We start from the raw sequence: 15,241 nt of genomic DNA on the forward strand, positions 1-15,241 counted from the left end.
AGAATAATTATTATTAAGTGGGCAGCTTGATTACCCCAAACTTGTGTGTCGTTTTTCACGAGCAGTTTTCGTTTCTTCTTTTCATCGTCGACTTCATAAAGACAACGAGATGATGTGGGAGAAAGAAAGCTGTCCTTTGAGAAACATGACAAATATCACGTTGTGAAAACTTACCTTAATCAACTTGTGATAGTTGAATGAATTCGTTTGAAAAGGCTCAGTTCAGTACATGTACACAGATAACAGATAGATATTCTTTAGGGCCTCTGCCCGTTATGCTCTCGCAATGTTGTCTTAATGATTGGGGACAACTGGACTGGATGGAAAACATATTTTTTTAAACTAAAGGAATGTAAAGATTTCAATTCTCTTGAATTTTCCAAAAGTCTTGGACGCGATAGACTGAGTTACGTATTTAATAAAACAATCAGACAGTCTCTCTCACGCATTTCACTTACTGAGACTCATAGGGTATTTATGGACAGATGGGCCAATTTAATTTGACCAATAGATAATTTACTGTAAAAATAGAAAGGCTCTTCCCAAACCTTGAGTAACAATTTATCTAAACAGTGTGCCTATATAGGAGAAAAGCAAAGAGTGGCTTGATGACTTCAAACATGTGTGTCGTTTTTCACGAGCAGTTTTTCTTTCTTCTTTTCATCGTCGACTTCATAAAGACAACGAGATGATGTGGCAGAAAGAAAGCTGTTCTTTGAGAAACGTGACAAATATCACGTTTGAAAATTTACCTTAATCAACTTGTGATAGTTGAATGAATTCGTTAGAGAAAACTTGGTTCAGTAGATTTACATGTACACAGATAACAGATATAACTTTAAATTCTTTAGGGCCTCTGCCCGTCGTGTTCTCGCCATGTTGTCTTAATGATTGGAGACAACTGGATGGAAAACTTTATTTTTTTAAAACTAAAGGAATGTAAATATTCAATTTTCTTTAATTTTCTAAAAGTCTTGGACGTGATAGACTGAGTTACGTATATAATAAGACAATCAGACTGTCTTTTTCACTCATTTCACTTAAATGGACAGATGGGCCAGTTTCATAAATAGATAATTTACGGTAAAAATAGAAAGGTTCTACCCAAACCTTGAGTAACAATTTATTTAAACAGTGTGCCTATATAGGAGAAAAGCAAAGAGTGGCTTGATGACTTCAAACATGTGTGTCGTTTTTCACGAGCAGTTTTTCTTTCTTCTTTTCATCGTCGACTTCATAAAGACAACGAGATGGTGTGGCAGAAAGAAAGCTGTCCTTTGAGAAACAAGACAAATATCACGTTGTGAAAACTTACCTTAATCAACTTGTGATAGTTGAATGAATCCGTTTGAGAAGACTCAGTTCAATAGGCTACGTGTACACAGATAACAGATAGATATTCTTTAGGGCCTCTGCTCGTCGTGTTCTCACAATGTTGTCTTAGTGATTGGAGACAACTTGATGGAAAACATATTTATTTTTAAATGATAGGAATGTAAAGATTTCAACTTTCTTGAAATTTCTGAAAGTCTTGGACGCGATAGACTGCGTTATGTATCTAATAAGAAAATCAGACTGTCTCTCTCACAAATTTCACTTACGGAGACTCATTGGGTTTTTATGGACTGATGGGCTATTTTCATCAATAGATAATTTACTGTAAAAATAGAAAGGCTCTACCCAAACCTTGAGTAACAATTTATTTAATCTTTGTGCCTATATAGGAGAAAAGCAAAGAGTGGCTTGATGATTTCAAACATGTGTGTCGTTTTTCATGAGCAGTTTTTCTTTCTTCTTTTCATCGTCGACTTCATAAAGACAACGAGATGATGTGGCAGAAAGAAAGCTGTCCTTTGAGAAACATGACAAATATCACGTTGTGAAAACTTACCTTAATCAATGTGTATCATGTTCTTTGATGAATTAAGGAATTAGACATCAGAATGGCAAAAAATATACATTGTGAAGCAAAAGTAATACACGTTGAAAGCATTTTGGTTTAAACTTTGCCTTTTGGGGTATTTGAAAAGTGCATCGACAAAGAAATAAAATAAATGATAAATAAATAAATAAATTTTAATGAATAATTTAACGAAATTAAAATTATAATTTATAAAAGGAGATCCTTAAACCTGAAAGTCAATTTGTTGAAAATGTACATACGTTGTAAAACGTCATGATTAAAGATAGTAAATTACGAATCGTTGTTTTGTAACTTCCCATTAGTCTCTTGTGCTAATGTTTGGGCGATTCTACACCTGTTGGGTGAGCTGTACACAATTAATTCGTTATATCATGATAGCCCGACATTTGTCTTATAGATTTTTCCATGACCATATTCATAGAGTTTTCAATTTAGAGACAGTCTTCGTCTCTGACTGCATTTATTCATTTCCCCCTCAATGAAGGCCGAGGATATTGCCACGTTTCAGGTGTAGTGACAGATTTGTATGGCGTATGGTGCCTTTTGAATTGTGTGGCTGCGTGTTGAGCTGCTTTTTGTGACAAATAAAATGTGATTTGTAATAATTTGACTTGTTTTTCTTATTTAAATGTATTTTTCATTTTGTAGTAACACCTAGAACTAGAGCTGATGGTGAGAGGACGTTCTCTGGTATTATTTTCTTGTTCTACTTCTTTCCAACATTGCTCTTGTCTTAGTTCATAGTTCATGAAATGTAGTGTCGCCATCATGGCAACTTTTTTCTCCTGACATTCAACCTAATCTTCACAGAATCTTCTTTTCTCTCGAAATAATTAGATGGGTAGGCTACATGTGTTAAGCTTTGAATGCTCTTGAAGCATCTTAAATGTTCTTTAAATGTAAAGGTGGTGGGGTGGGGGGGGGGGTGCGCCACCATCAACACAATTTAGATCATTTAGGCTGTCAGGTCGAACCCGGGTTGACAGGGATTAACACCCAACAGATAACCAGAACACGAGATTCAAATTGTCTCCCTCTCGGGAATCGAACTCCGGTTCCCTGCGCAAGAAGGCAAAGTGTTAAACCGCTACACCATAGACGCTGGTTGTCTTTGCAGTCCACGAAATATCGTGCCACCATCATGGTGACTTCTTTTTCTTGACATTCAATCATTCAACCTAACAACACAGACACGGGTTGTTTGTAACTCTTGTATTTAATGTAGTGGGTGTTGAACTTTGAGTTTGAGTGCTCTTGAAACACCAACATTTAAAAAAAAGAAGATATTTTTACGTCCCTACCCCCTCCTCTGGACTCCTGACTCTTTCTACAGCCTTTCTACTGCTACTCCTTGGCTCTATCATTGTCTATCTTACTGCTGTCTTTCAGCCACACCCCTGATCTTATGGAGGTATGATCTAACACCTATCCTTCTCGGATAAAGGCCAAAAATCTCAGAGGTCCCGAGTGCAAGTTGTGCACGATAAAGATCTCTTCGAGGTCCAAAATTGATAAGACTAAGGGTAGGCTTCGGCCGCCACCCGGGAAAAATTCAAAATTTCCTACCAACTGAAAATGTTTAATGTGTCCCGAGCGCTCATATAACCTTATGCAGTTGCGAGCGCCGCTAAACAACAACAACAACACACACACTCACACAAAACAACAACAAAAAACAACAACCCCCCCAAAAAAACAACAACAACAACAAACAAACAACCAACAACCCCAAGACTCTGACTTCCTGGTTGATGTCTGTGAATTGTGGTTGCCCTCTGACTCTGAGAGAGACATAAGAAATGGGGACGCACGTGGAGTACCGTTGTGAGAATATATTGAGATCTTGGAATGATGGGCTACCAACAGTGCTCGACAATATTCTCCTTTTATTTTATAGTGCGATCAAAAATTCGAGGCGCAACTTATTGTCAAATATCGAGCATGGACTCTCCAGCTTTCGCACAATGTTTTGTATCAATTTCACTAAACAGATCAATACTTTTGTAAGCACCTGTTAGCTGCATTCGCGAAAATTCCTTTACAAATAATAATTAAAAATCCAAGTGGGTGGTTTCTACAGATTTGAAAATGTTCACAGCCTATAAAAGTAATAAAAGCAATACCGTCACTTTTTTTCCCCTAATCGCTACTTTACGCAAAAAAAGTGTTCTCTATTAAATTAATTTCTCGTAACAAGTTTTGTCACTAAAAAGTGTGTTTGGTGAGTTTTGAAACGTAGGCTATAATGTGTATGCAAAATGTATGTGAGAAGCAAAAAGTATTGTGAACAAATTACAATCCCATTTTCGCGTCACGGAGATTTATAGTATTTTTATATGAAGTTATAAAAATCATTTTTAATAACTTTGGATAAATAAGACTAAGTTAAGACAAATTGATACAAACTGATGTGCAAAGTATGGGTGGCACTGATTCACCCATTGAAGAGATATTTTATGATAGCTGCGCCACGAATTTTGACAACATTATAGGTGATATTAATTATTTGGGCTATGTGTACCCCAAGTGAGGTGACCATTCCCATATAATTTACCTTCTTCTTAGTTCTTAGCAACACTGCCACTGAGTAGAATTTATATTCTAGTTCTAGACCTACTGAATGCCGAATGCAGAGACTGAGAAGTGAATCCAACGAAAGTCTCAACAGATCACATAGAATCTAGATCCAACGAATCACATTAGAATCTAGAATTACATGTATGTTGGCCCTATCACTCTCAGTTTAAGCAGAAATCCACAGGGGTTCTTAGGACAGAGGTCTGTTTTTTTCCCAAGAGTACCGGCACATAGTTTATAATTTATCCAATGACAAAATAGAAACTAAGGGCCTAGGCTAAAGTGAACGAGAAAGACGCAGTACATGTAATACTAATAGAACCTAGGCCTAGCCTACTGAGAATGCCGAACGTGGCGAAGTGCAAATAAGCACTCAACTCTCCAAAACAGAATATGTTTCAACATCATCATCCATCATCCAGTGCCAGATCTGCGACAGACATCGGTGATCATGATTTTCCATTCATTCCTTTGCTCGGATGCTCTCAGAAAAGCCACGTTTCCCTGATCTTTCCCTGTTACCCATTTGTTTAGGTTCCCTAAGTATGTTGTTCTGGGCCTACCCCTGCCTCGCTTGCCTTCAATTTTGCCAGTGAGAGCTAGATGTTCAAGACCCTTATGTCTATTCAGGTGTCCCAAAAACTGCATTTGTCGTTTCCTGATTGTTTTTAACAGCGTTTTTAACAGTTTTTAACAGATTGTTTCAACAACGTCGATAATTAGCCTCCGCATCGGGGGCTGCCCAGTTTGTCACAATTTCATATAACGTATTTGAGTATTGATGACAGTCATAATTACAGCACTTGAACACTGTAGTGGTAACTTAAGTTTTTTATTCTCCACCTTCAAAGTGGTGGTGTAGAGATAGTCCCTCTAAAATGTCAATTCAGCTTGTGTTGCTCAATATTTTTTCCTTTTTTGTATGCAAATCAGGACAATTACTCTGTAAAATTTCAACAATGAATGTTCTTTCGTTAAACACAAATGAAAAATAAAATTCAATTCATACAATCAATCAATCAATCATTCATTTACTCTATTTTAAGAGTGTCGGTGACAACTTCCATACTACTTGGCACAGTCGAGGCCTGTGACAAACTGGGCATGAGACAAACTGACAATACTGACATGCTTCTAGCATCTCGGTATCTCTGGTTTCCAAGTAATAAATAAATAAGAGTGGCGCAGGTACGTGTTTTATTCAGTTTTCAATGCCATTGGCCCACATCATATTATAAAACATACACACTTTATATAAATCTAAAACAGACTTCCGAGAACAGCACGAATTAAAGTTATTATATAACAACAAACATTTTAAGAAAAAAGTTTTGTGTTGTGAGACAGACTGCCCACAACAAAATAGTACAGGTTGTACATTTATTTACCCCCCCCCCCCCCCCCCCCGCCATTTTTATAGTAGTCTTACTGGGAAAAGGAAAGATTTATGTTTTAAAACAGAATCCCCTGTCCGCTAACCTCTCCCCCCCCCCCACCAAAAAAAAGACAAACAACAAAACACACACACACCTCACATAAACTACTTCTCGCCATAAGTTAAATAGAAGGCCTACCTTTGTCTATTCATCAGACTGTCAAACAAAAGCTCGCTTATCACCAAACTTTCCTTCTCTCTCTCTCTCTCTCTCTCTCTCTCTCTCTCTCTCTCTCTCTCTCTCTCTCTCTCTCTCTCTCTCTCTCTCTCTCTCTCTCTCTCTCTTACTATTTTCATTAATTTTTCTCTCTACGTACGTCTCATCTCTGTTCCACCAGTCTAAATTGTTTTGTGTTGTTGTAGTTCTTTTTTTCCATGCAATTATCGAACAATAATCCTATTTGAAGTATTTGAAGCTCACTGTTAAAAGCAATCAGGAAACGACAAATGCAGTTTTTGGGACACCTGAATAGACATAAAGGTCTTGAAATCGAGCTCTCACTAGCAAAATTGAAGGCAAAAGAGGCAAGGATAGGCCCAGATTAACCTACTTAGGAAACCTAAACAAATGGGTAACGGGGTTAAGAGCATCCGAGCAAAGAAATGAATGGAAAACCATGATCGCCGATGTCTGCCCCTGATCTGGAACTTGATGATGATGATGATGATGAAGATGATGAATCCAATTACTATTGCCGGTACATGTAAGACGTACGGGTAGCATCCAATAAAGTTCTCACGACGTTTAATTATTGCTTGTTTTTAATGTACCATACCAACAGTGTACCCTCCTTCAAAATATTACCTCCGCCTTTTCCAGCATTTACTTTTCATTTTAATCATTATCTTTATGCCAACCCCCCCTTCTCTCTTCCTTAACCAAACCCCATCCATTTGTGCTTTAAGAAATGAGTCAACACAAAGTTATTACATATATGTACAGTTGTATTGTGTATACATATTTATTTAAACTAAACAAACCAATAATATAATAATAAACAGTCAAGTTACAAGACAGGAGCTTGGTCCTTCCAAGACATTGGTTCATTCAGCTGCAGTTTTGTCAGCTGCACTGTACATGATGTAGTTTGTGAATGGTACAACATACATAAACAACTTGATTACGGTCAAAAAATGAAAAGGAAACGATAGTGACAACGATTATGATTTTAATGGTACTGAATGGAAATTATGACAGTTACGACCATGGAGATGAAGGTAAAATACTTTAACTGTGTGGCTAACAATGTGTCTCAGTCTCAAATACTGAATGATGACGATGAAAATGATGTTGATGATGATGATAATGATGATTATGAAATATCTAGAGGCGACCCAAGCCATCAATGACTATCATCACCACAATTGAAGAGTAGTAGATTCAAAATTGATACCATTGGCACCGTCTCTGGAACCCTCCAGCCAGAAAGACATGAAAATGTTTCGAACAAACAGGGAAAAATAGAATTCATCACAGCTTTCCACTTTCCCATCATAATACAGTCGAACATGCTGTAACTCTAATGACCACTTGTCCAAGACAATCACCTGTACAAACAACCACTTCCCCCCTTTGAGTTTTTTGTCATGTATATCATAAAAGCACTGTTCAAGACTCCACCTGTATAAGATAAGCACTTTTCTCCTTGACAATTGGGCGGCCGTCTTGGACAATTTCGGCAGCATTTCTTATTTAACAAAAAGTTTGGCACTTTCAGAATAACTGCACAGGGAAATAACCATGCTTGTCCAAATGAACACGCCAAAAAAACCTGTATCCTACTTATAACTATTTCTATGACTAGTGCCTTTTTTTCTTAAGTCTTCCTTGATAATCAACAGCTCTACAATGTGAGGCGTCATGTGTCCTCCTCCACTTGATATCATGTCATACTCCAGGGAATTTCAGGCACAGACTTGTATAATATCCTAGATCACGCACAGTGACATATTTCTGTTTCACTGTGGAGTTATTGAGTGCACCATTTGACTCAGTTTGATTCAAATGAAGGGCGAGGAGAGAACATGCTGCGCATACTCCACTATAGGCCGAGGTAGTGCTCTTCATCTGGGTGTAATGGCATGGTTCATGGTGTGCACACTTCATGTAGTTTTCATAGAGAGTGAAGAGTGGCAGCCATGACGGTACTCCGTCTAGTAGTACAAGTGGCGTCAAAAGTCCCGTGGTTAGGCTGCTGAGCTCGCAACCACAAGGTCGTGCGTTCAAACCCCAATAGGGTCCAGCGTTGTGTTCTTGGGAAAATCATTTAATACGAATTTCCTAACTTCACATATATAGGAAAGGGTACCTAGCTATAGACAAAAGGTCTTGTCTGTTGGTGTTTGAGAACTTAATCAGCTGTGTGCACTGTGTGCTTCTCAGGAGGTCAAGAATGTTTCTGAGTGTTCTACGGTTTTATGGGTTCACAATATAGATTGTAAAGCCCATAGAGCTTGGTATTGAAAGGGGGTTAACATTTTACAAATGTTATTTATTAATTATTAACTGATTACAAGTCTTTGAAACACGCATACAAAGCACACAACAGAGACAGTCATTTCCTTTACAGCTGGATGAATATGTTCAACCAGGCTGTTTGGGTCATGTGGTCCATATTTTGATTGATGAATAAGAACAAAGAGTATAAAGTAACAACCATCAGATAATGAACTTGAAATCATTGTCTGTAGCATGTGAACTGGGTTCCATTGTCCACTCTGAAAAATTGTCAAACCAAACAAGCTGGTAGAAGCATTTTTTCTAAAAAGCGGCACAATAGACAAAAATAATCACAGTCCAGCAGAGTGTTTTGAATTTCGGTAAAGCTGAAATTGTGGCTTTGACCATGGTGGTTTTTCTTTTATACCAGTACTCACTCCCTCTCTCTCTCTCTCTCTCTCTCTCTCTCTCTCTCTCTCTCTCTCTCTCTCTCTCTCTCTCTCTCTCTCTCTCTCTCTGTATGAAAAGTAAGCATTATAAATAAATGTAAATAAATGAATACTAAAAATCCATGCAGTTCTCTGTGCAAGACGCTCAGCTCCATCAGAATCTCCAGCATTATAGGCTTGTGCTATTAATAGTACAAATCTATGTTCAGCACCGATATGTTGGGGAGTGTGGCCATAGACTGAATGTTGGAGGAAGTATGAGTAGGTCAACAACTTGTTTGCTGTACTGTACATGACCATTATTTCACATGGTTGAAGGAAGCAAGGTTAGGTTCACAACTTGTTTTCAGCACTATAAATGAACACCATTTCACGTTGTTGGAAGTGACGCCATTCCCTGAATGTCCATGGAAGTAGTCGTAGGTTTACAACTTGTTTGCTGGAATGTTGTCAGCAAGGCTTGGTTGCTTTGTGTCAGCAGCGTATAATTGACAGTCACACTGAAAACACAAAATGTGAACATTTTCGTTAGCTCTCTACGCTTTGTTGGCAACATGAATAAAACATGGGTGAATATTAATTTATTAGTGAGGAAAAGTATGACAGGTACATGATAGGGCAGTTTGGGTAAAAGTAGCTTGAATCCCCCCCCCCCCCCCCCTTTCAGAATTGTGCTCAGATATAAGTTTACTCTGGGGGTCAGAGTGGGGTTGGTGCAACGTCTTATAGGCAGGCTCGTCAACTTATTTATGGCCAGCAACTATTTTTGTCAACTTTAAGAAGCTAATTTGTTTGTACCACCCAACTACAAGCATTTCCCAGCAGGACATAAAATAATACACGTCACTACTCAAGTGATCCCCACCACCCACCAAAATTACTTATGCCCCAGTAGTTGGCGGTACCACCCAGGTTAGTAAGCAAGCACTGTGACACAGGAACAGAACAAGCGAGCTGTGACTGTAGATATGCACGAAGACAAGAGGCTTTATATTTTACTATCACCCAGATTGGTACATGTATCCCTCTCTCTCTTTCCCCCTCTCCTCTCCTCTCTCTTTCTTCATCTATTTATCTATTCTACCGATCTATCTGTCTCCCTACTTCCAAATCTCTCTCTCTCTCTCTCTCTCTCTCTCTCTCTCTCTCTCTCTCTCTCTCTCTCTCTCTCTCTCTCTCTCTCTCCCTCTCCCTCTCTCTCAAGTCTCTCTCTCTCTCTCTCTCTCTCTCAAGTCTCTCTCTCCCTCTCTCCTTTCCAGGCTTCATTACTCGAACCACCTGGTCAGTTCACAAAAAGTCTTCAGACTGACCTACATATATGCTTTGCTTCTTTCATGACTGATTAAACTGGGGCCAGATTTATGTTTTCTGACTGAGAGTACCTTGACAGCGACATAATGGAAACTAAATCTCATCGAGACTTCAACAGTAATGACTTTCAACAAACATGAATATATGCACTTCCCCTAAAGGCTTACAAAACGTAAGTCCAAGAGTAATCGTTAATGCCTTTTTCAACGCCTTAAGGTTATTTAAGAGGTGAGACCTCTGGATGTAACATCCATCTCTGATAGAACCAAGCCAAGTAGGTGGAGAGCCTGGAAAAATAACTTTCAAAGTTCCAGAAGGCTGCATTGGGGATTTAAACCAGGGTCCCCAGAACTGAAGCTCAGCTTGATGCCAGCAGAATTAACAGCACTTCCACGATAAACAGCCTTGAATCCAAAATGAAGGTGAGTGTAAAAAAGTAAAAGCAACACACAAATATGAAAGACTTATTTACAAACAGACTCTTTTAGTCGCTTGCCCAATCCCATCAAGCTGACACCACCCGATAAGTGCAATATTAATTGTGCACATGATGTGTTAGCTATAGTTTACATAAGATTACGATAAGGTTAGTTTTAAAGATGGTAAAAAGTGCATTATTACTTTTTATAGTTACGACTACTATTACTGAAATCTAGAAAGGGAATGCAAAGAAGATTTTTAAGATCATTTACAAACACACTCTATAATTTTCAACACTCACGAGAAGAACAGATAGAATTCGTACTCCCACTTGTATGGAGCTTTACATCGTTTTCTGTGGAGACAAAACATGCAGGCTGATTTCTCCTACCCATCCAACCAAATGTAACTGAAAAAAACATCAAGCCCACACAGGCTTTTTTTCTACCCATCTAACTACATCTAAATGTAAGTGTAATAAAACAGACAGACATGTGCGCCCAAGCTTTTCCTTCAGCCCATCACGCTGGATGTAACTATACAACCAAAAATAAGCCCATACCAAACATGCCCAAATAAGTTTTTTCTCTGCTCATCCAACTACTAGATTCGGCTATTTAAAAAAATACAACTAAAGAAATAAACAGAACATGTCTATGCAAGCTATTCCTTGACCCATTCAACTAAATCTAAATGTAATGTAAATATGCACACATGTCCATATAGGTAATAGTGTTTCCTCTACCCATTCAGCTAGAGCTATAATAGATCAAGGCAAACCACAAGGAAGACTGGAAGAATGCAAGGGACACATGTATGACAGGAAGGATGATGTATGACCACATGAATAAACCACCGGTCAACAATCCAATCAATGAGTTAAGGAGGGAAGATCAGTTCATAATCTTCCAACTTAGAAAATAATATGTGCCCCTCAACCAACATCTCAACCGAATTGGAGTAAAGCAGTCTGCTGCCTGCCCACTATGTGACTACCCCTCAGAGACAGTGGAACATCATCTGTTCTTCTGTAGAAAACTAACCGATCCAAGGGGATGTTTTCTTCCCAAACTACACCACACATCTCACTGCCTCTACTCCTCAAGACAACAATTAGAAAAGACATGCAGCTATTACAGAATGGCATCATGCAGAAGAGTTAACGCTCAAATGCTACTGGATCATTAACAACAACATAGCTCTTTACTGTAAAAAAGCAAAAAAATTACAAAATATGCCCACATAAGCAATTTCACTCTCCGTCCAACAAGATTCAGTAAAAATGTTAACGTACAAAACATGACTTGTCTACAGAGGCTTTTCTTTCAACCCACCAGCAAAAACTGACACTAAAAGTTAAAAAAACAACAACCCTGACCAACTATAAAATATGCCCACATCAGCCTTTTCTTTATCGATCCAACTGGATGTAACTGTAAGTAAAACTGTAAAATATGTTCTTATAAACTTTTTCTTTTTCTATCCTACTACATGTAAATCTTAATCTAAGTGTAAATTTTTAAAAACAAAAATGTCCATATTACTTGTCATCTATCCATCCAACTATAGTGGGGTCAAAAATTCGTGGTGCAGCCTATTGCAATATTTCCTAAACTATCGAATACATACTCTCCAACTTTTGCACAATGACTTGTATCAATTTGTATTAACAGATCAATATTTTTGTAAAATACATTCTAGAAAAGTCCTTAATAAATGCTAATTAAAAATCCAAGTACGTGGTTTCTACAGATTTTAAAAAGTTCACAGCAAGTCCGTCATTTTTTTCTAATCGTGACGCAACCTTTATTGAACCCATGTTTTGAGAACCTTTAGTGTAAAAAATGTGTTCACTTGTCACAAGTGTCGCCACTAAAAAGTGTCATAGGTGAGCTGTGACATAGGCCATATGCATGATGCATATATACAAAATGTGTTTTAAGAAGTGGGAAGTGCTGTGAACAATCCCTTTTTCAGTGTGATAGAATTTTATATAAATTTAAGAAGAAAAAATTTTATAATCTAGCCTCAATTTTTGTAAAAACAATATGATTAAGTTAAGAAAATTGATAGAAACTGCTGTGCAACGTATGGATGACATTGATTCACCCGTTAAAGAGAAATTTGGAGATAAGTTGTGCAACAAATTTTTGACCACGCTATTCTTTGTAAATGTAACAAAACATATACAGTATGTTCATTAAAAGAAAAAAAACATACACAAAAGTAGTTCCCTGAGCATCCTGTAATTTAATCTGTACGGGTACGCTGAGTGTGGCATCAGACTTCAGTTCTATCTCCAGCGGGTTGTCTACGTATGCGGTGGCATTACCCAACGCTGACTGGAAGTATCTGGCTGTTAATGACACCCCTGTCACTGTCACCTGCACAAAATTGCAGTTGCTCAGGTTGAACTGGTGCTGCGGAGGGCAGGGAAAATGGGGGTGAGTTATCTTTTATTTTATGGTTTAGTTTAGAACAGGGATGGGCAAAATTTCCCGGGGGCGCTCTCGAAGCCTAGAGGTTAAGGTGTTCGCCTCTCATTCAAAAGTCCCGGGCTCGAATCTGGGTAGCAACGGAAATTTTTTTCTCCCTAAAATTGCCTCCTTTCACTTTCACCTCCGTTCCTGCTCTCTAGCAATGATCTGTCGTGTGCTTTCGTCTCCTCTTTCTGCCCCCACCCTCCTTTGCCCCCTCCTCTAGGCTCCTGACTCTTTCAGCAGTCTTTCTACTGCTACTCCTTGTACTTATTACTGCTGTCTTTCAGCCACACCCCTGATCTTCTAGTAGGAACCATCCACACCTAGCCTTCTCGGAAAAGGGCGAAGAATCTCTGAGGTTCGTGTGAAAGTTGTGCATGTTAAAGATCCCCTGGTGGTCTAAAATAGATAAGAGTAGGCTTATTTTGGTGTGTCCCACGTGCTCATATGATCTGATGCAGTAGCCAGCGCAGTAAAACACTTACCAAAATTAAAAAAAACAATTTTAAAAAACTTTCCCAGATCAGGCACCATGATCAACAAAGAGCTACATCTTGTAAACCTGAAAATGGTGCGCAATGTCAAATTACTTTTCTCACATACAAAATATACCAAAGCGCATAGCTGCCCACCCCTCTCTGTGGCTATCAGGGACATCCTTGCTCAGAATCAGGGACATTGACTAATTATCAGGGACACCTTACTCATAGTCGTTATACCTTAATACTGCACACCTGCCAAGTCTCCTGAATTTAAATTCTATTTTAAATAATATAATCACAAACAAATGGATGCAAACAAATGGATGCTATATATTCTACATTAAAGAAAGACCTTTTACTTCAATCTCATGAAACACTTTGCGCCCATTTTTCTTATATATGTACTGAAGGCTTTAAAAACACATGTTCATTACATTTTACAGCTATATAAAACTGTAAAGATGTCTTTCTCAAATGAAGTTGGTGTACTCCTCATTCACAAAAGTAACCATCTCAAATACTACCTGAGAAATCTGAACAATTAAAAAAAAAAGAAAAAAGAAAAAAACCCAAAAACCAACAACCAAAAAAAGCAGTCACCAGGAAAGATACTTATTTTCAGATATGAAATAAAACACACACAAAAATTTAATGCACATGTAGACTGCGCACACGTGCGCAGATACACACATTATATACACACACACACACATTATTATAACACACACACACACACATTATTATAACACACACACACACACACACACACACACACACACACACACACACACACACAGCCATCATCAAACCAAAGATCGAGCAGAATGGCCTGGCTGACGTGATCACAAACAATACAATGTGTGCTAGAGTGTACTCACCACAACATCTAGCGTGACGGTGTTGGCTGTGGAGTTGATGTTCACGTGGTGTGAGAGGAGGAAGGGGCTGCTGCTGCTCAGCGTGATGTCACGTGGCATGAGGAAGAAGACCAGGAGGCCGGCCACGATGGCACAGATGATCACGGCGATCACGACATACATCACACTGTGGGGTGGGCGGGAGAGGAAAGGGGCGAAGAGAGGGGGAGGGGATAACAAATATGTACAGGGTACATAATATATTAGATTTCCAATGGAAAACTATGGGGTGATTAAAAATTAGAAATTACAACTTTTCCAAAAAACTTTACAACTTTTATCTACATAACTGAATCTCGTACAAAAAAGGGTAATTTAATTCCAAAGTAATGTGTCAGACATAAAAATCTATACAGAAAAGAACTTGTCAAAAATGGAAACGGTTTATTGAAAAAAAACCCCAACAAAAACATGTGTCAACGCAAAATGCATCCTTTTTGTAATTGCAAAAAATAAATAAGGCACTGACAGGTTAATTTGATTTGTTTTCTTTATTCTCTTTTTAACACTTATTTTTTCCACTCCTGTGACATTTTATTAAACAATATAATGTAATTAATTTCTTTTACAGGGTTACAGAAAGACATTAATTTATTCTGGAATTCCTGTCACTAGTTCTCGACATGCCCTTCTTTGGACTCGGGCGTCGTTCAAAGGCGGTCAAACATAAAGAAGGACCCGCCAAACCCTAAGCAGCTTACAGTAAGCCCCACACACTCTGTACACCTTTCAGTACGGATTGGCTTTTGGGGAAGATAAGGAGTTGAGTGGGATACCGAGGTGTACCCAATAGACTTTTTTTTTTG

General features: G+C 38.3%; 1 protein-coding gene across 1 annotated transcript in view; it reads right to left on the reverse strand.

The window, feature by feature from the left end:
• Nucleotides 1-6,860: 6,860 nt before the first annotated feature.
• LOC101848328 (transmembrane protein 106B) overlaps nucleotides 6,861-15,241 on the reverse strand; it is a gene marked incomplete in the record, with an annotated part of 18,369 nt that continues 9,988 nt past the window's right edge. The window contains 4 exon segments of the mRNA XM_035969417.1: nucleotides 6,861-9,325; nucleotides 10,858-10,911; nucleotides 12,777-12,976; nucleotides 14,397-14,562. Coding sequence (XP_035825310.1) covers nucleotides 9,196-9,325; nucleotides 10,858-10,911; nucleotides 12,777-12,976; nucleotides 14,397-14,562 — 550 coding nt within the window.

The sequence above is a fragment of the Aplysia californica genome, unplaced genomic scaffold, assembly GCF_000002075.1.
Source record: "Aplysia californica isolate F4 #8 unplaced genomic scaffold, AplCal3.0 scaffold00007, whole genome shotgun sequence".
Classification (NCBI taxonomy): domain Eukaryota; kingdom Metazoa; phylum Mollusca; class Gastropoda; order Aplysiida; family Aplysiidae; genus Aplysia; species Aplysia californica.